The following is a 23,096-nucleotide window of genomic DNA, read 5'->3' on the forward strand; positions in this document are numbered from 1 at the left end:
ATCATAATAACAAAGTAATTTCAGATGAGCTTTGCTAAGCATACACTGAGCATGCCAAGAACTGCTGTCTTTAGTAATACCTGTTAATGTACAAAGAATAAATCAATATAAATCTATTTTTTGGTGAAAAACGGTCTTGTCAACAACATTCAAAATTTTTAAGTTATCGTGTACAAGAAATCTTTTTCATTTCATTTAATGCTTAAAGCTACAGGATAGAATAAAAAAAACAACTGTGTCGAAGATACAATTCCTATGCAGATTCTTGACAATACTACTGTCGATAGACTTATATTTTTATAGTTTTAACTTTTTTAATTTGAGACATATCAAATAAGCCTTTTGAATCTCCTGAATTTTTCTTTAGATAACAGCAGATAATGTATATTTTACAATTAAAAAGTATGCATTACATAAAAAAGATTTGTTTGCTAAATTACATCTTTTTAAAATACAATGTCATTAATGACTAATATAAGGACACAAAATTATGTTATGCTAAATTAAAATTTTGAAAGGCTGTAATTATTGAATAAAATTCTAGTATTGTTAATAGTTGCATTCGCGGAATTATAGCAAAATACATTTATAACTTTATAATGGTCTATTGCAGTGATTCTCAACCTTTATAAGGGGTAGATAAAAAAAAGATGGATTAGATAAAAAAACAACCTAAGTACAGGAAGATCTTATTTGCCCATAGGTTAACCATCAGAACCCAAGAAATAAAATAACTTATCACAAGCAATTGCCCGCCCAGAACCCCTTAGAGTTAGAGTTCTAATTACTGGAATATTACTCTCCCTGAAATAGTCACAGTACTTTGCTATTTCTGTGAGTTTCAAGCTAAATAATTCTCACTGTATTTGTGTAGCAAAAAAATAAAATATTAATAATAACAGATATCTTGAGACTGGACTTAATTTATCCCATAATCACTTTTAACGGTCTTAAGCAATTTCATTTCAACAAAATTATCTTAATTCCCTTATACCTGTCATCATAATAAGCCACATCTATACTGCTTTTGACTTTATGTTAACATAAAAAGCACAAAAAAATTTTTTTTTAAATATGGCTTATTAACTCTAATAACTAAACTAAAACCTTTTTAAAAATAAACTGAAATATCTATAAATGCACAACTTGTTTAGTTTGATCCATTTTATGTCTAGTTACAGGAATGTTCTTTTTTTTATATTTTGCTATTATTTCCCAAAACTGCTATTATATAGTGTATAATATTGTTACACTATGCTGTATTATGATAGAATAGTTTAAAAAAAAATAAATATGGATCTTCATTGCCTGTAGGCTGTATCATATTTTTTTTTTTTTTAAGCCAATTCTGTTACTATCTATTATATCAGTCACGAGCTTGGTTCTGATTCCTGATGAATAACATAGATTCCACTGTTGCTTACTTATTTTAAAATAACAGTAACAACGGCACATTAACAGTTAGTGATAAGCAATACATTCAGATCTAACTACTGCTTAGATTAGGTATTTATCTATTATTAATTAGACATTTGTCCATGTGAGATAATGCTCTTCAAGAGCATATTGTAAAAATTTTAAATCATAATTTTCATAAATATGAATACTTGCTTATTAACTTTTTTCATTTGCTTCCATCTACTGAAAATAATTGAATGTAATGAACAAATAACTGATACTCTACTAATATTTAATGCACCAGTTCTGCTGATACAGCCCTAAGTTTTACCATAAGTGCTACCAATTCTACCATATTTTGCAGTAACCTTGCTGCCACATAAGTTACGATCAATCATCAAAATTTTGCAATGTCTACAAAAAATTTTCATAAAAACAATTTCTTTTTTCAGTTTTTAGATAAGAAATACATCATAAATGAAACAATGAAAGCTAAAACATATCCCAAAATAATATGATTTCCTTAGGAAATAAACAATGATTATTAAAAATATATATATCGCTTATAAATCTCAGAATCGGTCAATTGAAACTTCCAAATGAGTTTTTGTTGAAAATTCCATATAATGTTATGGACTTTTTTAATTACATAAAAAATACAAGGTAAAATTTTTAAATTAAAATTTTGAAACAAAAACAAGAATGCTGCTTTGAAATTCCCTATATAATTTTTAAAAATGTTGTAAATTTATTTGATATTTTTATAATTTTAAAATTTGTGAGGGTTGAACATTCAACAGTGAGAATGGATTAATAACAACAAGTCATACAATTACTATGTGGATGTGACCACATTTCCTGTATGGCCACAGTTAACAGTGCCCATTTTAACATGGTTAACCAAGTAAAAAACCATGCATTAAATAAAAATTTTATGGGAATCAGTTTCTTAACATCAATTAAAGCGTACTCCAAATAAATCAAGTTTGGTTTATAACAACATGGAAAAACGGGAACACAAGCATAAAGCTGCAGACTACTACTGCACTACCACGATAACAGGAAAAAGAAATCTGGGTAACCAAGGAAACAATGTAGGGAATCTGAGAATACCACAAAAAGCCTCAAGTTTATCCTACAAATAAAAGAATACACTTAAGTAGAAAAATGAATAATAAGGAATATTCATCAACACATTTACTGATTTTTGTGGCAACTATATGAAATTTTTTCTTAAGTATCTGGGGTCGTCCAATTATATAAAGATGAAGAAGAAATGAGGCAACAAAATCTTACTTCTCACACGTAGGAGGAATCAAAAAACTTATTCTTATGAAAGATCCTTGATAAAATTTAGCAGATTATTCACCTTTTGAAATTAAAAGTAAATCAAAATAAAATGTGTATAAAGAATTTTATAGCAAATTTCTTGTTTATAAAAAAGGCAAAATGTAGCTACAACATCTAAGTATCTGTAATATGTTTCCTTTTATTTGATTTTTATATTTACACAAATTGTAGAAAAAATTCTCAATTTGTTTCAGTAACAAATCTCATGCTTAATGAAAAGAAAAATAAGTTTTCTACATGTAAAACAAAAGATTTAGGCTGATTTTTAGAAAGAAATGTTCTAATATTTAGCAATTCCATATTTTAATGCCTCAAAAAAAGTAACACATAATATGAGTCATGACTACTGTCCGTTTAAAAATTAAGTACTTTTCATGTTTAACAAAAAAGTCAGTGACATTATATTAACTTACTATTTTATTTTTATTTTTTAGCAAACTTAACCAACTATTACTCTGAGAAATGTAACTTTTGATTTCATCTTCTTCTTCTGCTGTTTTATTTTCGTTTACAATTTGATCATTATCTCATTTTGTTTCTTTCTTCTGTCCAAATGTATCCTGATTTCTTTTAGGTTTTCTTATCCCTAAAAATTTGTTACTTTTTTAAAAGTTTTCCTATTCAGTATTTCTTCAATTTTATTTCCTTTCTTCCAGGTTTTGTTTGACATCTGTTTTCCATTTTGGTTTAGTTTTTTTTAGCAGTCAAAGATTCTTTTTATCAACCTTTATGGAATCATTCTAATGTAGTACCTATAAAAACAGATTCTCTTTTTCCTTACCGTATCTGATAATTTTTCTGTTTCCTTATAAGTTTGATGACTTTCCTGAGTTTTTCATTCATCTTCAATTTTTCTTAATTCAAGAATCCTTCTTTCTTTTTTCCATTTCTTCCAGAACCTTATTCAAAGTCAGGCATGCAGCTGCGTAGACTTTATAATGTGAGAGTTGTAATGCCAAATTTTGGATTTTACTGAAAGAGCTTCTGTTTTTTTTTAGATTATTAGTTACATTTCCATTTTTCTTGATCTTACTGTGTTCCCTTCTTTAATTAAACTTAATGGGCTAAATGATTTTGCTTAAATACTTATATTTCTTAACTGGATTTTTCCTTATTTGTTTGCTGTTTCCTGAGTTTTTAAAGTTAATCATGTTTTCTCAAAAGATATAAACTATCCTCTTTTTTGCCTCTACTTTTTTTAATGTGATCTTCTGAATTATCATATTTTTTTCATTTTCTGCCAGTAAAACCAAATCATCTACAAAGGCTAAATAGTCTACAGTTTAATTGTACTTTTGTAATCCAATCTTACTTGTAACCTAGGTTACAAGTAACCTTGGTTAAATTCTAGAATTTAACCAAGAATTTCTGACCTTTTCCTCCACTCCTTCATAATCTTCTTGAGAACACGAGTTTAAAAACATTGGTGAAAGTTCACCACCTTACTTCATTCCTGTTCTAATTCTGAATAATTTTGGATTTAGTTTCTATTAAAATTCATTTTATGATTTCCCTTATTCTCCTGTCAACACCAAATTCCTCTAGATCTTAAATAATATTTCCCCGTCAAGAGTCATGCTTTTTTAAAATTCACTGATGTTATTTAGTTTCAGACTTTCAAGTCTAAAAGTAATAATATTACTTTCAGATTGCAATTTGTTAAGCACGTTAACTTCCCTTTCTGAAATCCTCTACTTTCCAATTTTTAGTTCAACCTGTTGTTACAGTGTGTTCAAAAGAACTACATAGAGAACCTTGTAAGTTACAGGCAATCCTTCTTTAGATGTTAACCTCTTTCTTGTGTAAACTGAAGCAACAGATCTTTCCAATCTTCTGGAATCTTATCTTCAAACCAAATTTTTCTCAACTTCTCAATCAGTTTTTCTAATATCTCCCCATCCACATTCTAGCTATTAGCATGTTTTCACTTTGATTTCTTACTTTTTTAATTTTCTTACGATATATTGAATTTCCTGCTTGTCTGAAGGATTAGCCAGGTTAGTGGAAGTAGGTTTTATCTTATCAAATTCGTATTTTGGTTCTTCAGAGTTTAGTAGATTCTGAAACTTTCGATAATTCCACAGTTTTCTTCACTGTTTAGTACAATTTCTCCATTTTATTTCTTGAAGCACAGACTTGGTGGTTGGTATTTTGAAAGTCAATTTATAAGATTTAAAAAAGGTTTCTGGTGTTGTTTATTCTAGTCACTCTGTGTTAACTGATTTTGCCTGTACTTTTTGTATCTTACAACCTAGGTTGTTTTCCTTTCTCTATCATCTGAGGTAATGTTCTTATTTTGCGATCAAATACTATTTTTTTCAAGTTTTAATTTATTTGTCAAGTTGATCTCCACAAACTTCATTCCAGCACCAATGATTTTTTGTTCGCCTGTTTGCCATGACTTCAATTTACTGGTTCTGTGATTTTGTCTTGTAAATTCTCTGAATTTAGGTTTTTCTATTCTAACCCACTGGGTTGATCTAGTGGTAAACGCGTCTTTACAAATCAGCTGATTTTGAAGTCGAAAGTTCCAGTGTTCAAGTCCTAGTAAAGACAGTTACTTTTATACGGATTTGAATACTAGATCATGGATACCAGTGTGGTATCTTTGGTGGTTGAGTTTCAATTAACCACACATCTCAGAAATAGTCGGTCTGAGACTCTACAAGACTTCACACTTCATTTACACTCATACATATCATCCTCTGAAGTAATACCTGATGGCAATTCCTGGAGGCTAAACAGGAAAAAAGAAAGGTTTTCTATTCTATTGACTAGAGTAAAGAACTTCTCTGTTTTGTTTGAGTTTTCTTCAATCTGTTCTGAGAATTATGCTCTCTTTCTGTTTTGGAATGACTTTTATGATAGACCTTGCTCATATAATGTCTCGATATTTGTGAGTTTAATTACTTTTACCTTCATTATTCTTTCCTCCATTTGTAGGAAACTGTTAAGTGATCCATTTGAAATTCTTCAAGGTTTTGGTTGGGAGATCTCCTGGATCTTCGTTTGCATACAATGTTTTTGAAATTTCTGGAAAATAACTCAAAATTGAAGACACTGTACAGGCTAATCAACCTCACACCATTCTTGTCCATTCTAAAATGAGCTTGAAGGTTTTCCACAAGGTCTTTTCTTTTCTGACCTGCATTTTTAAGTCTCAAAAGTAGAATTTTAGCATTTTGTTCTAGAAATTTGTATATTTCTTGTTCAGGAAGTTTCCAGAATTCTTTGACCTTCTCTATGATTTTCTTTTGCTGGGCTGTTTGGGGTAAGGCAGTTGATCAGAGTGTAGTTTTTGTTTCACAACTATTGTCAGAAGAAAAAGCCTTTCAGAAGAGGAGAAGTTTTTGACTACGTTTAAATTTTTTAACGTTAAATTCCTTTTAAAATGCTGTAATTTTCTGATTCTATTGTATTTTCATCTGTAAATACAGTTTCCAAAATTGCTATAATTAGAATTTGTTCTTCATAAAAAATTTTAGTTAGTATTTTAATTTTCCTACTTTAAGAAGAGAGTTTGTGTTTAAAGTTTCAAAGAATTCTTGTGTTTTGATTAATTTAATTATTGTGTGTTTTCAAGAGGTTCCAATTTCTCTTTGCATGTGATCTGAGATCGCCAGAATCCACTGGCCTTGTTGCACCACTTATGAGATGGTGGATTTCAATTCTTGAGTTATTTTCTTATATATATTAGCAAATTTACCACCTGGCTAACTCCATTATCACAAATATCACAAGCATCTTGAGTTATTTTAAGCTGTTTTTCTTGTTTGGAAAAACAGAATTTATTCTACCTAAAGTTTACAAATAAAACTGAGTCCTACAGATTACTCTACTCTTGTTAAGTCAGAAATTTCTTTCTTTTTCAACCCAGGATCACCATATGAAGCCATTTTGGTTCTAGTCAGAAGATACTTGAAGAAAATTTTCCTCTCTACATTTTCCATGTCAGAGAATCAGACTCAATTATAAGAAAGATCCCTTATAAAATAAAAAAAAGAACCAGGGAAGAGTCTTTTAAAATCTGACACTCTCACATAGTGGGAAAAGAATCTAAAAATTATAATTCTGTTTGGCCCCTCAAGATTTAACAAATTTTTTTTTTAAAATGAAACAACACATTTATATTGTGTAAATATAAATAAATAATAATGAAAAAATAAGCAATATTAATGTAAGTTAAAAAATACAGCTAGATAACAAAAAAATACAATCACCTGTTTCTAATAGATCTCTGGCATCAGAATTTCTTATTAATTGTGCAGCTTTAGCTAATAAACCAGAATAAGATGCAGGATTTCCTTTAAGAAGTTCATCACACCAAGGCGTAATATCACTCTCAACATTACGTATAATATTAGGTTCTTCAATGCTCAGTTCACCAAACATTTTGCAAGCTAATTCCTTTAAATTTAAATCAGATGTTTCAGCAGCACAATCTATGATTTCATTAATTTTTTTAAAACTGTAAAGTATTTCCAATAATTTCTTTTTAGCTTTAACAGGATCCCTTTCAGTGATGACCAAAGCTTCAATAACTAAAACATACGATTTAAAAAATAATCATACACAAGTACATAAAAATATAATTCTAAATTCTAAAACACTTAAAATTCACTTATCAAAACCTTTCCCTTTTTATCCTACTAACATTTTCTATAAACCACATTTATCATACAATAAAAAATAAACAGCAGGAAAATGTATACAAACATATTTTTTATGAAGCTATTTTAGCAAGTCAATAGTTAGGTGGGTTACATAACTTGGAACACAAGTGGGTTAGAATTGTTCTACAGTAGATATCTGAAGGGATCAAGCATCCCAGTAGAAGGCGACTGTCATATAGGCCAGACTAAAGAAACATGTAAAGAAGTGAATAGGAGTTAATAGTTTAGTTTTATCCATAACCAATTTATTATTAGCAGTAAAAAAAAAAACTGCTTTATAAGAGTGATATCAGTTTTTCTATGTTCATTACAATAATAAGAGATAGTAACACAAAAAACATGAAATAGACAAAATTTTAATTGCAACTTCCTCTATTTCTATCCTGAGAAAGACTTATACAGACTAAAATAAAAAAAAATTGCACTGCAGCAATAAAATCTTTTCAATTACTGTACTAAGCTCAACAAAAAGTTCATGAAAGTGTACAAAATTGGAAAAAATATAGAAAAGTTGAAGGACTAAAGACAACCACAGCGATTCATTTCCAATTTTAAGTTAAGTTGATTGGAATAACTCTGAAAGAAAATGAATGTGAATTCATTGTAATAATGAATGCAAATTGGAATAAGAATGTGTTATTAGAATTTATATAAGTTGAATTAGAATGTTCTGAACAATTAATTACACTTCATTATTACTAATAATAATTTATACAGAACTGATATAAATTTCCGGAATTTACAAAGTGTGTTCAAAAAGTAATGAGAATTTTGAAATTTCACTGGATGTATTAGTCAGATTCTCTGCATTTTTTCACTGTTGTATTAGTAAACACGTCTGAAAAGTATCTGTAAATTTTTAGCCATACTGGATGTTTAGTCTGTTGTAAGCTGTCAAAAGGATAACACATGTTTTGGTACAATCAAAGATTTTTTATTTTTATAGATAATTGATCAGAGAATTTGTGTTAAATTTTGCTATTAGAATGGATTAAAATGTAGCAATGTTTTAAAAATATTAAATATTACTTTTGGTGAGTCTGCTGTGAGTAAAGCAAGGGTTTATGAGTAGTATAAGCATTTCCAAGAAGATCGTGAGACCTTCCTTCAACTTAAAATGCTCTTTGAAGAAGAGCGTTTGAAGAAGACAAATGCCCTGGGTGCCCCAGAACATCAACAACCGATGAAAACATGGAAAAAGTAAAAGAAATGATTATGAATCATCACCGAATCACAATCAGAGAAGTAGCTGATGATGTTGGGATATCAACTGGCTCATGCCATGAAATTTTTTCAGATGTTTTGGGTATGAAACGTGACAGCGAAATTTGTTCCAAAATTGTTGAATTTTGAACCAAAACAATGGCGAATAGAAGTTGCTCAGGAGTTGCTAAATGAAGTCAACAACAATGAAGAACTACTGAAACGTGTCACAACAGGTAATGAAACATGGGTTTACAGATATCATGTCAAAACTAAGGCTCAATCATTCCAATGGAGGCTTTCTGGATCAAGACCGAAAAAAGCTCGACAAGTACGGTCGAATGTGAATGTTATGCTCACAGTGTTCTTCGATTTTAACGGCATAGTGCATGATGAGTTCTTGTCACAAGTTCAAACAATCAACGAGTATTACATAATGCCGTTTGCATGAAGCAATCTGAAAAAAACACCCAGATGTGGCGAAACAATTCATGGCTTTTGCACCACAATAATGCGCCTGCTCACAATTCATGGTTTGTTCATCAATTTTTAGCAAAAACAACACTGTAATGATACCCCAGCCACCATATTTGCCAGACATGGCCCCGTATGACTTTTTTTCTATTTCCAAAGATAAAGAGAACCTTAAAGGGCCATCGTTTTACAAGCATAGATGAGATTGAAAGTAAATAGCTGAAAGAGCTAAACACTATTCCAAAGATTGAGTTCCAGGTTCCAGAAGTGTTTCGGGGATTGAAAAAAGCACTGGAATAAGTATATATCTAATGGGGATTATTTTGAAGGGGATAACATTATTGTAGACAAATAAATAAAATTCTTTCCAAAAAACAAAAATTCTCGTACTTTATGAACACACCTCATACACCAGTAAGGTGATCAACAGAGCAAGTTGATTATATTTTTATCAACACAGTAGTAAGTAGATATATATTTTAAACTTATATATGTACATTATATACACATTTTTATGACAAATTTATTTTTAAATTAAATTTCATAAAATTTTATTAAAATTAATTTTAATTCAAGCATTATTGCCAATAATTTATTTACATAAGCAATACAGGTTAAAATTATAAAGAACATTTTGATATATAAACAATAAAATGCTTAGAGTGTAATGAAGTAATATGAGATTATATTACTTCGTTACGTATTACGTTGATGAAATATACAAATCTTTGATAAAATGTTTTAAGAGTTTAAAGTGATATTCTAGTAAAACTGTTACAAGGCAGGACCAATTTAGTCTGCCTGGTAGACTCAAGCAATTATGGGTCATAGCAGTAGGGATATTTTTATGCACGATATTTTTATTTAGTGTTTATGCACGCTTTTATTTTAACTAAATATTTTCATTACTTTTCATTTTAAAATTTAATAATTATTACATTTATTTATTGGTTATTTATTAGACATTTATATAACTCATTTTTTACTTTTCAGTGCATTTTTATATTTGTTAATATATTATATTTTTTTGTTTAAAATTCTCAATTTGATTTAATTCTTATTTTTTACTTTTTAGAGGGTTGTCTAATTTGTTTGCCTTTTTTTATTAATGTTAATATTAATATTAGTTAAATAAAAGCTTTTTTAAAAAATAATTTTTTATATGTAATCAAATATATTATTGTAATTTTTTTTTTTATCTTTTACTTTTTAGTCTTAATGAACAAAAGCTTTTCATATCCAAAAAAAAAATATTCTTAATAATATTTATATCTGAATATTATTGTTTGTTCAAGCTTGTTTGGTTTTAATATTTGAAAACATTACTCAAATATAAGACACATGATGTGAAGTTAATATAAAATTAAATATAATATTAAATTAATATAAAAAAATTAAGTTAATATTAAATTTAATATAAAATTAAATATAAACTTGAAAAAAAAATGTTCAAGAAAAACACATTTAAACTTGTGATTTGGACAAAAGTCTCACTTGAGAACTTTACACAACTTTTTTACGCCAAATTTTCTGACTGCCATGGTTCAGGGCTTAAAATGTTCATAAACATACTCATCATATACTATAAACTACAGTAATATACAAATCTGCGTTTGAGGCAAACAAGATAGAAATTCCCCGCCTTAAGTTGTAATATACAAAAATGAGAAAAATGTAACGTTAAATTATAAACATTAGAAAAATTTTGTCATACTAGTTTTAAATTATACACATATTAAAGAATGCTATTACTTTTTTCCTTAATCAATTTTCTTAAAAGGTCATAATGATTCTCTAATAAGGATATTGTTAAGATGTCTTTCCAAAATATAAATCTGATCAAAAGATTTTTGATAAATGTTACAAATATTATTTTTTTTCTTTAAGTGGAAATTAATATGTGTTTTAAAATCACAACTGCAATTAAAAGACTTCTGGGAAAATTTACATACATACTTTTCCTTTTGGGATGTAAATTAATACGCAGCTTTAAATTAGAAAAATGATTAAACATCTTCTGACAGAAGTTATAAATTAATTTTTCTCTTTTGTATGAATATTAAGATGTCTCACTAAATTGTATTTAGTATTAAAAGACTTCTGACAAAAGTTACAAATATAATTTTTCTCTTTTGTATGAATATTAATATGTTTGTTTAAAGCGCTTTTATTATTAAATGACTTTTGACAAAAGGTACAAATATAATTTTTCTCCTTAGTATGAATATTTAAATGTAATTTTAAAGTAAAACTATGATGAAAAGACTTCTGACAAAAGTTATAAATATATTTTTTCTCTTTTGAATGAATATTAATATGTCTGTTTAAAGAGCTTTTGCGATTAAATGACTTTTGACAAAACTTACAAATATAATTTTTCTCTTTTTTATGAATATTAAGATCTCACTAAACGGGATTTACTATTAAATGACTTTTGACAGAAGTTACAAACATAATTTTCCTCTGTTGTATTAATATTATTAAGATGTCTCTTTAAAACATTTTCAAAATTAAATGACTTTTGACAAAAGTTACTATTTTTTTTTTGTTTAGTATGAATGTTAATGTGTCTCTTTAAATAACAGTTACATCTGAATCTTTCATTGCAATATTCACAAACCAATTCTTTTCCTTTTTGCTCGAACAACTTGTTTTCACTACTTATATTCTCTATTAAATTTTCTATCGTTACATCACCGTATGCACAATTACATTCAATGGAGTTTTCATTTATAATTCCATCATTTAACGAATTATTTATGCTCTTATAAGTAATAAAATTCTTGGTACTTCCCTTGATGGTTCCTTTGTCCATAGCAACCTGTAAATTAAGTTATTTTTTATTATAATTATAAATTAATAAAAAATTATTTTAATTACAATAACATTAATAAGTGTTATCTTTCAAAAAACCACAAAATATGTATAAAAAATTGAATAATTTAAACATATATTCATAATCAACATGGTATTGAATATTAATTAATCAGAGTTAACTTCAGTATAATAAGGAACTTTACTTATTTTATAGTATGTTTATAATCTTGAGTGAAGCTTTATTATGAAATGCATGTTTTAAGAAAACCAACAAAACTAATTATTTAGCAAATTTATAACAGGTCAATATATTTATTACTTCTACATTCATATTGATTACATCTACAAACCCACACATTTTATATACACAATGTCTGGGGTGAAGGTATCTAAAACTAATGGCCCTATTCAGGAAACCAGTTCTTGAAATCTCTTACAACATAAGCTCAAACGACAGGATATATCCCCAAGATTTGTTCAGTATACTCTCAGATTCAGCAGAATACACAAATGCAGACAAGCCAACTCCAATGCAACTGTCAAGATACATGCTTTGGTTAGTAGTTTCAATTAGTTATGCATGTTCAACAGCTTGTACAAACTGAATTAAATATCAATTCTCCTACATCCAAGACATCATATTCCAAACATATGACTTCAAGAGAGACTGGAAGCTTGGTTTCACAAACTGGAAATCAAAAGGTTTTTTTAATTCCAAGAGACTGTGAATCAAGTAAGCAATGAGTTCACTGCCAGTCTAGGTAAGTCTATTAGGTGGTCTAGTTATGGACTGCAAATTCCTCCATTTGCAAGTGTACAAGTTACAAATACATCACATTAAACCAAACGTTCGTTGCCAATATCAGCTTGTAGCAGAGGCAATCATCATACTGAAAACAATCCTAATTATAATGATATTTTATTTAGAGATGAGGCAACTTTTCATACATTTGGGATAGTTAAAGACACAATTGTCAAATTTGGTATAGTGAAAACACCACACAGGAATAAAAAATTAATGAGACATACCGAAAGTCAGTATCTGTTATGATGAGAAAAGATGGCATCATTGGGCAGTTTCGTTCATGAAGTCTGAAAGGGAGCAAAGGTACCTGCCTTTCTAACGGTTTTCCCTGATTCTTGAACCAAAACCTTAACCTTTCCAGCCCAGGTCGATGGCTCAACTTGCGACTTATCCTCCCCAGAAGAGGAGGAAGAGCCAGCAAGCTGCAACACCTCACCAGGTTTAACCCACTTAGGCTTACCCTGTTTCTTAATGTCAACTGTGTCAGACATACCCTCGATCAACAATCCACTATACAGTGAACTAAATGGGTAAATCCACAAGTACAAGAAATTCACACCACTTAACCCGTGTTGGATTGACTACATGAAAATTCAGGTAAGAAAATTTTCACGTAAAATCTCAGATTAAAGTCTAATAGACATACAAACAGTCATTATCTTTTGCTAAACAAAGTGGGTGCACAATAATAAACACACAATACAAATAAAAACTATCAACACAAACAGTTGCCAATATGACAGCTGTTCAAATTAAACAAATGTATGAAATTTCAACAAATTCAAAATTAACAGACCACAAATTATTAAAGATAACAAAAACCAATAACAATAAATAAAAACTGACTAATAGACAGTCCCTGTGCCAATAGAGTAGTTCAATGAAAATAAACCCACCCACTCCCAAAAATTTGAAATAAAATACCCAAAGATAGAAACCAAAAACAAATGCCAAACCCTTACAAACAACCTAGTATAATAACTTCTGAATATTTTCAGAAACATAGCAAATAGTAACCAACTAGGTGGAACCCACACAAACCAGACTGTTTCCGCTGGCGTTGTGTGTTTCTCTCTGTGTCAGGTCCATTTTAAATTGCTTACCTGGTAAAATATTCAAATTTTACAACCGGAACAATTAAAAACAAATCACCTGGAGCTTATTGAAATGTGAATTGTATCAACAGATTATAATACATACATTTAGTTATCACCAAATTTTCAAACAAAAATTTACTCTCACACACTGATAATTTATCATTTACACATAGCATAAGTCAGTATTAATTAAATAGAACTAATAGAAATAAAAACAATTTTTTTTTATAACAGTAAAAGTAATAAAATATACATATATACAAATTACATACATATATTTATGAAATAAACAAGAGAGAAATCATGTTTATTACATGATCCAGTAATTAATACTTACATAACCTGGATAAAACCACATCTCTTCTTCTATCTTCATCATGCATAAATCATTTATTTGTTCATTGGTTCTCATATTAAGATTAGGTTGTGATGAAAGGTCATCATTCAACAAGTTCTCAGATTCCTTTAAAAAAAAAGGATAATGAAAAACCTTAAAAAAAATATGAAAACGAACTAATATTAAATCATTTTTTTTATTCTACCTGCAACTTAATAATACCATTATATACATCATAAGATTCAATTTAAAATAGATATTTTTGGTAACAAATACCATTAAAAATCTAAGTCTAATTGCTAAAAATGATACAAAAATCAAGAATTAAGACAGAAATAGACCAAAAAAAAAGAAAAAAGTTGTTTTAATTAATTTTTATATAAATTTTAAACTAGTTATAATACTAGTTATATACTAGTATATATAATACTACTTATAATATAAATAGTTATAATATAATATAACTAGTTATTAAAAATGTATACAGGTTTTATTTTCTTAATGTGTAGGTTGCAATTTGTTTAACTACAGAACATAAAATCAACACCACCAAGGCCAAATGAAACGCGGATGATATATATGTAATGAAAAGATAAACAGTGAGGCCCCAAATTTCCAGACGTCAAACTAACTGGACTTTTTAAATTCAGACTCGGCAATTTAAAAAAAAAACAAATACATTATTTGAAAATTTTAACACTATTCAAATCGATCTTTGCTTCAATGGGAAGGTTTTTATCAATCTTTATTTTACTGGGTTTTTTAACAGACTTTTCTTCAATTCATTTGCATTTATTGTTGGGTAAAGTTAACAAAAATAAAAGAACACACAGCTCGTATTTGCCAAAAGAAATTGGACTTTAATTAGAAAGAAAACAACTGAACTTATGTTAAATCATAACCTTAAAAAATTAAAAGAAATTATGAAATAAACATAACTTAATTCTATATAAGAAATGTCAGCTGAATCAACATATGAATAATGATATTAAATGAGAAAATAGATGAATATGCATTTTTCAAATACACATTTTGAAAATCAACAATTTAACAAAGCCTGAAAACAAGAGAACATAAAACACCCTATTTACAATTATATACTTAGAAAAACATGACATCAATAAACATAGTATGACTGGAAAACTATTTGCATTACTGACATATGCTGTAATATTGAAAAATTAGCAATGAACAAATGTCATTAACTTAGAAAAATAAACTACAGTACATCTTATTATTGGCACTGGCCTTTTCTGAATTATGAACAATCATCAAACTTAACATTAAATAATTAAAGCATGTAATTCTAGTTTAGTATAGAAAAAAGGCCACGATTATATTTCAGTATAAAAAAAGAGTTAATTACAATAATCAAATTGAAAAAAGTGAACATATAAATAGAGTTTATTTTAGTAAACAAGCTTACTTGAAAATATAAAATTACAAAGAAGTCCAAAAACGTAACTTCACATCAGGAGTTATTTTCTTTAGATTAATCTAAGAGAAGTAATATGAATTCAGTTCATGAATAGATAATAATTAATCTCTGCGATTAACGAATTACATTAAACTGAATGATAGAGTCAAGTACAAATATAAACAAATTGTAATAAGTAAGCACATAAAATATGTTTGCACATGACATAATAACATAACCTTATATAAGCCACCTGGGCTGCCTGTACTGAGTGCACTTAAGTGAATAAATGGGTTTTTAAACCCAACTTGAAAAACATAATGTACGATTTACTGAATGTTTCACAAATTTTACTAATAGCGTAACTGTTTACTATAATAAATAATGAAGGATTTGAACATCCCTTAATAACACACGAATATCGGTAAAAAATGAACTCGTGAAATTAAAGTGCACATATACATACATAGTTTTCCTTGGCGTAGTCTGTGATGGCGAATAAAAAATAACAGAGGTAACAATTTGTGATTAGAAGTTGAATTACGTAGCACCTCAGATATGTAGCAACGAATTTGGAGAGAATCTGCATCGATGAAAAAAGAAATCAGCAGCTGGAGAAGAGTCGGCAGTTTGTAGCGATTGAAACACTTTCCGGAGAGACGTAATATACAGAATTTGAACTTAACAAAGAAACGAGGCAAAACAAAACATAGAGATCGGTGAAGTCACGAAACACTGACGAGTTGAACTACAGAATATTTCGACGGAGAAATACCACAACGTTTATGAGAGTACGAAGACGACAAACGTATTTAAAAACATGAAGTATGAGAGAGAAAGGTCACAGTCGATCGCACATGGTGAAAGTCTGATCTACTCTGCCGAAAAAATGGCGTAAGTGAAAAGAGGGGGAAACCAAACCTAGGCAGACCTAAGAGAGTGTGTGTTGGCAACAAGAATAGTGTCTAAGTGTTAGTATGAGAACGATTAGAGAAAACGTGTGGAATTCGGGAATTGAAGACATAACAAAAATTATTACATTATAAAACAACGTTTTAAATAGTTTAAAATAAAAAGAAGAAATGAATAAAAAAAATGTTTAGCCGACTTACCGGTACTGCTTAAATGTGTGGAAATATACTCACAGAAGACGTTATCGAAATTATCCACCTTTAAGAGATAACACAAGTTTTATATCTGTTAAAAGTTAAAAAACTCGACTGCAAAAAAAAAAAATGGCCCGGCCAGAGCAGATCATTAAACGAAAGTGTTATGCAGAATTCCAGAGCCCCTAAATTTATATATATATATATATATATATTTATTTACTTATATAGCCTATGACACTTCCAGTAACATAAGAATTCTAATGCGCTGTCATACATCTAAATCAGTTCAGCCTGATAAATATATACACTCACACACCCTAAATACATTACAATCCATTTTGAGCAGTCGTGTAAAAACTAAATTAGCATATGCTTAAATAATATTTTGTCAACTTTTCATTATTTTTAGTGGAGAAAGGTGATCATCCAGAGATTGTTACAGATTAGCTTTCAAAATAAATATAATGCTGTGGGTTCTTATAGATTGAACAATCCCATTGAAAAATCTTAAACTCGTAATATGAATTTTTTCATTATTTTTAATATTGTTAAATAAATATGTCTACTTATTTATTGTGGTGGCAATTTGGCAAATGTGTCAAACAGATAAGCATTCTTGGTTTTCACTTGCCGCTCTACCTGAACCAGACTATTGAGGTGCTATATAAGCGTACCTTAATTTTTATTTCTTTATGTGTGGTCGCCATATTTGCTTTTTATGCTGACTGTGGGTACCATCAGTTGGATCCGGCCATTTTTTTATCATAACTGGCGACCTACAGTTTGCAAGCACCCAGGCATTTTGAATTCATTTTATGGAAGGAACATGGTTCGATTAATCATTTAAATTACCCTCTTAATGTTTCAGTCAAGTCCTTTTCAAATGAATGCTTACTTAGTCTCTGACAGATTTTTCTGAAAACTCACTTGTGTAAAAAATGTCCAAAGTTTTATCTTTGCATTTTGCATGCATGATTTCATCAATCTTAACAAATTTATCCATACACCATACCATATTTTTAACATAATTACTGGTTCCAGGGCCAAAATAAAATTTCACTATGGTACATCGATACATTTCATAAATCCTATCAAGCTATGTTGATTTCCCACTCTAGATTAACAATTTCTTTGCTCCAGAAATATAGGAAACAAAGCATTGATAAGAATCTTGTCGTCTTTCAGAACTATTTCCTACTTTAAAAACACTTCTGAAACATTTTTTCTTGCTGTATTGCCTAAACAGGTATAGCTTGAAGTAGTCTGCAAGGATGATTATTGCCATACATGATATTTGTGAAAACAATATACTGTTTTTGGAGAAACATAATAAGAACCGATGCCGCTCAACAATTTACTTATTTCTGGATTATAGATTATCAAGTGCCAAATAAAATCAAAATAAAGATAACAGTAAGTATGTCATTTTTTATTTTAGCTTGTTGTACTTGGGGATATGTTACACATGAATTTAACAAGATATGCGATGATAAAATGTGAGGTGAAAAGAAATTTAATCTTTGCCAGGAATTGATTACAACACTAGTTTTTCTGTAACCTAATACTTTAACTACTACACTAAACCGGTAAGAGTGGACATCTGTCACTGAGGGCAGCATCTGGGGATGTCAAATCAATGTTACATAACTTCAGAATGGAATATTTTCCCTGCTTAAATGCACTTGCAGTTTCATTTTGAAATTAATGTTTGTCCATTCGTAGGTTAACATATGGAACAAATTTCAAATTATACTCGTTAAAAACATAATGAATAACAATAATTAAGTTCCAAAGTGAATCACAATTTTACTTGATCGGTTATTAATTTTATATTTCTATTTTTTACAGATATTCAATAAAATGAAATGAGCACAACAGAAAAAATAAAGTTGAGCAAAAGGAACCCAAGACAAAGAATATGTGACTTCAAGCAAAGTTCTGACAGCTTTTGAAAAAGAGGAAAAAATTCTTAATTATTGACCTCAAAATCAATAGGGGATGTAATGAGAAACACATATCTTGCTCTAATAAAAGCCTTGGAAGAGAGAGGTAGAGTAACGAGATTGATTCAAAACAGCCAGATTTAGATAAAACAGAATACCAAGGTTCATCAGAAGATTCTGAAGAAGATTTGGATGATGATTTACCTGATCCAGTTCAACAAGACAAGCCAAAATATACTAAAATTATAGATGATGTGATTCACCTTCAAAATATTGGATATATGAAGTTTAACCAGGCATCAGGAAAAGCAATCATGTCAGAGAAATAGTACAAAGAGGGTAAATTTATTTTCAGAAATAAAAAATTAATTTTTGCTTATTTTAATAGTATTTATTAATAAATAAATAACTAAATATATATATAAATTACTATAATATAATATTATTATTATATATATAAGTTACCATTTACTGTGCTTAAAAAAAACTTTACTTTTTCTAATAATTATGAATTTCAGTGAACTTGTAATGAAGCCTGTTACAGAAAATTAGTAATTAAGAGCCTAGGTAATGAAAAGGATGAAATAATTAATTCATGTAATCATTTCTGCTAAACACTTATTTACAGAATAATACTACTTTTGTTAAAGGGAATCTTAATATAATTTTAAATAAATAGATCAGACGATCTTTTGCATTGTTATTTAATTTGTTAAAAATGAAAACTGGATTGTAATAAGCTCTTTTCTCATGACCTAATTTATATTTAATTTACTATTTCAGTGACTAAAGAAATATACCTAATCAAATTCAGTTTTTTACCTAGAGGATCAGTTGAATTTTCAGCAGGTACAAACAACATGTTCAGCTGGATTAGGATTTAAACTTTTTTTATTTTTTTTTTAATATGAATAAATTCCTATTTTTTTTCAGTGCATTTTAGTAACTGATAGTTAACTTTAGTTTACAATAATTATTCATACCAATAGGTAAAACATGTATCTTTTTTTACTAAAAACAGAAATATAATAGAGAAATGACTTAAAGGACTTTACCAAACAGTTATGCAATTGCCATATTTTAGAAAGCACGGTGTTTTATAAATATTTATACAACACAGTGCTTTCTAAACTATGCAAAGTGCATTAAAAAATACCTACGCTTTGAATATGTAAAGCACATTTTTAGGAGCAGTATCCTTCAAATTAGAGAAAAAATTTCCAAATAATAATTAATAAATCTGCTTTTTTCCACATGAGGTTATTTCTTTAACTTTATTATATGTACGAGTCAGAAATTCCCTCAACTGTACACAGTAACTAATATATGATATATCACATAATGGTAATTATTTAGGTAACTGAAATTTTGTTACTATGAAATGATGACATTTATAGCAATTTTAAATGTATAAGTTTAAAAATAAAAGTAGATTATGTACAACCAGATAACACTTGTAAATAATAAACTTTTACTTAAATTGCTGAAAATAATAAGATAAACTGTATTAAACAAATATCCGAAACCTCAAAATGCTTCTGTATTAAATGAGCTATGCATATCAAAACTTAAAGCTAAAATTTTGATAATTATAGCATACAATTTTTGATTGTTGGTATGACTATTAATAATAGTAATATTTTTGTTGCCAGTGAGTCTTAAATCAAAAAAGCTCCACTGGATATCAGAAGACTTATGTAATAAGTGGATAACAGTCAACCATATTAATAAATCATATTTTAAATAGAGATTTAAAACGTTATATGTATTCTATAGTTAAAAGAGAATACATTTATCTTATAGGGAATTTTTTAGTAGTATGGAAAATGCTTTTCTACATAATTAGTTATATGTTTGAATTTTCAATAATAAACTATTGAACTTATTTTCACTCATTGATGAAAGTGAATCAATTATTTTTTTATTAATTAGTTGAATTATCACTATATTAGCTGAATGCAAATACTTGTGAACTCCCCATGTGAATGAGTAAGGCAAACAAACAATAACTGAACCTGGACTTAACACTATGCGGTTCTATAAAGCCACATACAATCATGTAGCAAATTCAGTCTTGAGCATCCAGTTCTCTGATATGCAAATGAGGTTATACTATTATAAAAGAAAAAAAATTAATACAATTCAGATACATGAAATGTACTGTTAGAACTGTAATGCAGTTTGTTTCCACCATGATGTTACAAATTAGAAATAATACTAATTTTTGAGAAATCCATTTAGTATCATTCAAATAGTTGTATTTGATTTGTGTATGTCTAATAAAGACATTTTTCAATGCGTTTATAAATTTAAAGTAGTTCAAATGAATTGCAATTACACTTATTACATTAAGATGGTTCTAGAAATTATATACTCATATACATAAATGTGAAAGTTTATTGCGGTTCTGTTCGTTTGCAACAGGATCACATGAGAATCAATCGACCTTTGAGGATACATTTGTGTTTTCCCAGTTAAGCTTTTAAGCCATAGACTGAGCCCCGGCCTCCTTGGGGGTGAACTTGAGAATTTTCTTCTTGGAAGACGACCTAACACCATTTTTGATTTCATTTTTCCACATAAAAATAATAGACTATGCATTTTGAAGTATATTTGATTTTCAGCTCTCTATCTTGGTCCCTTCCCAAGAGATAGGAAATTCTAGGGTAAAGGAAAGGGGAATCAAAAGAAATATGTTCATCTACAGCAGGAGCACATCAGAACTTCTATGTCAAGAACCAGGGAAGTGTTAGAAGAAAGAGAAATTTTCAGGCTTTAAGTTATTTATCAGTATTATTTTCACAACCAAGAGGATTATGCAAACACATCAGAGGTCCAGGGGGTGGAGCCCTGACTTGCTAGTATATATATGTGTGACTTTAATGTGATACAAGTAAAATGTTCAAGTTATGTTAGTATACAGATGCAGTTGATTCACTTGACTTTTTCTTTTGCTGATTAAACTTTTAATTAATTAAACCAGTTTTTATTTATTTTACTGTATCTGTGGGTAATCTTTAAAGTTTTCAATTCTTGCTTTCAAAGAAAGTGATCATATTTACATAAACATACACAAATACGACTATTTATAAAATATAATGTATAAATGGAAAAAAAAGTGTAGCAATCGCTTTAAAAAAAACCCCAGATACTAATCTCAGGAACATACAGGCAAATCTTCTGCTGTATATGGTTTTAAACACTGAAAACAATTTCAGTTCAGAAAAATATAACTAATAACAGCGCATCTTACTGACATTTGACTGTTTAATAATTAATTGTTCTGTAATGATGTAATAAATTGTAACTATCTTTGCTAAATAAATAAACTTTGTTTTTTAATGTCAGAAAATAAAAATAATTTATAAGTAGTAGTATTTTGTTATAATTAATGCACATGTTTTATTGATAAGAAAGCAGGACACAGCACATAAATAGTCATTACCTTAGGATTCAAATCAGACCCTTGTTGCATAATAGTTCCAATAGTAAACCAAAAGCTGTTGGCGAGAGAAAATGGATTTTCTATCAGGTCATTTTCAATATCGCATAGATGTGGATTTTGCCATTCATATGGAGAAAATCTGGCAACGATGAACATTGTTATGGAAACAAGTATGTAAGCCGCTAACACATACAACCAAATTTCAACAGCCAAAGGATTCATAAAAGAAAATAATCTTGTTGGCTGAGAAGTCGGCACCTAAAATAAATTTCATTAAATAAATTATAAAATAGTTTTAATGATGATTTTAAAACAATCAAGTACTTGATTTGCTCTAGGAACTCAGCATTTCCGTTTTTGAGTAGCTGAAGAAGACATAATTAGAGTTATAAAAATTTATAATTTATTCAGTTAGTAGAAAAGAAAATGCAGCAACAACTGTGTACATTGAATATAACTGAAGTTAATATTGATAAAACCTTTGAGAAACACAAGAGTGTGACTAATATCATCAGTTAAGGATAAAATAGGAAAACAAAATAATCACTACAACTTTAAATGTTTATAATTTTCCTTGTATATTCATGGTAGATTAAAAGTGTTTTAACTTCTACAGTAATAACAGTTTAGCAGTTTAATTTGTTTTGTAAATTTTAGAACTGCTTTTAAGAATCAACATGTATGAAAGAATGATTACGTGGATTATAAATGATGAACAGTATATTTTTAGGTTAAAATAAAATGTTGAGCAGCATGATAAAGTATGAAAACACTTTAGAATTATTAAAAATTATAAATAAGTGTGAGCAGTTCTTATATGAAAACTACATGCCCAACTTGAAGTATTCATTGGAGGGGAGGGCATAGTCTCTAAACAGCACATACCTGCATTTCTGCTTCTTGTAAACTACAACATGTAAAGATTAACTTTTTTGGGAAAAACAGAAAAAAAAACAGAAGAAATAGTAAAATATTAAGAGGTAAGACAGAAGTTGTGTAAATATAGTTTTCTGGAAGGAGTTGTTTAA

The 23,096-nt window shown here is 28.6% G+C and overlaps 1 protein-coding gene across 2 annotated transcripts in view; it reads right to left on the reverse strand.

The window, feature by feature from the left end:
- Nucleotides 1-7,049: 7,049 nt before the first annotated feature.
- Nucleotides 7,050-23,096, reverse strand: part of LOC142326453 (uncharacterized) — a 102,517-nt gene continuing 86,470 nt past the window's right edge. The window contains exons 3-6 of one of the 2 annotated variants that reach the window (XM_075368982.1): nucleotides 22,069-22,326; nucleotides 14,155-14,280; nucleotides 11,719-11,919; nucleotides 7,050-7,289 (exon numbers count right to left, since the gene is read on the reverse strand). In XM_075368982.1, the coding sequence (XP_075225097.1) occupies nucleotides 7,191-7,289; nucleotides 11,719-11,919; nucleotides 14,155-14,280; nucleotides 22,069-22,290 (648 nt within the window). In that variant the 5' untranslated portion in view covers nucleotides 22,291-22,326 and the 3' untranslated portion in view covers nucleotides 7,050-7,190. Of the gene's footprint in view, nucleotides 7,290-11,718; nucleotides 11,920-14,154; nucleotides 14,281-22,068; nucleotides 22,327-23,096 lie in introns of those variants that run through there. The other variant, XM_075368983.1, reaches the window with a different exon arrangement.

Source organism: Lycorma delicatula, chromosome 6 (genome assembly GCF_047948215.1).
Source record: "Lycorma delicatula isolate Av1 chromosome 6, ASM4794821v1, whole genome shotgun sequence".
NCBI classification, from domain to species: Eukaryota; Metazoa; Arthropoda; class Insecta; order Hemiptera; family Fulgoridae; genus Lycorma; species Lycorma delicatula.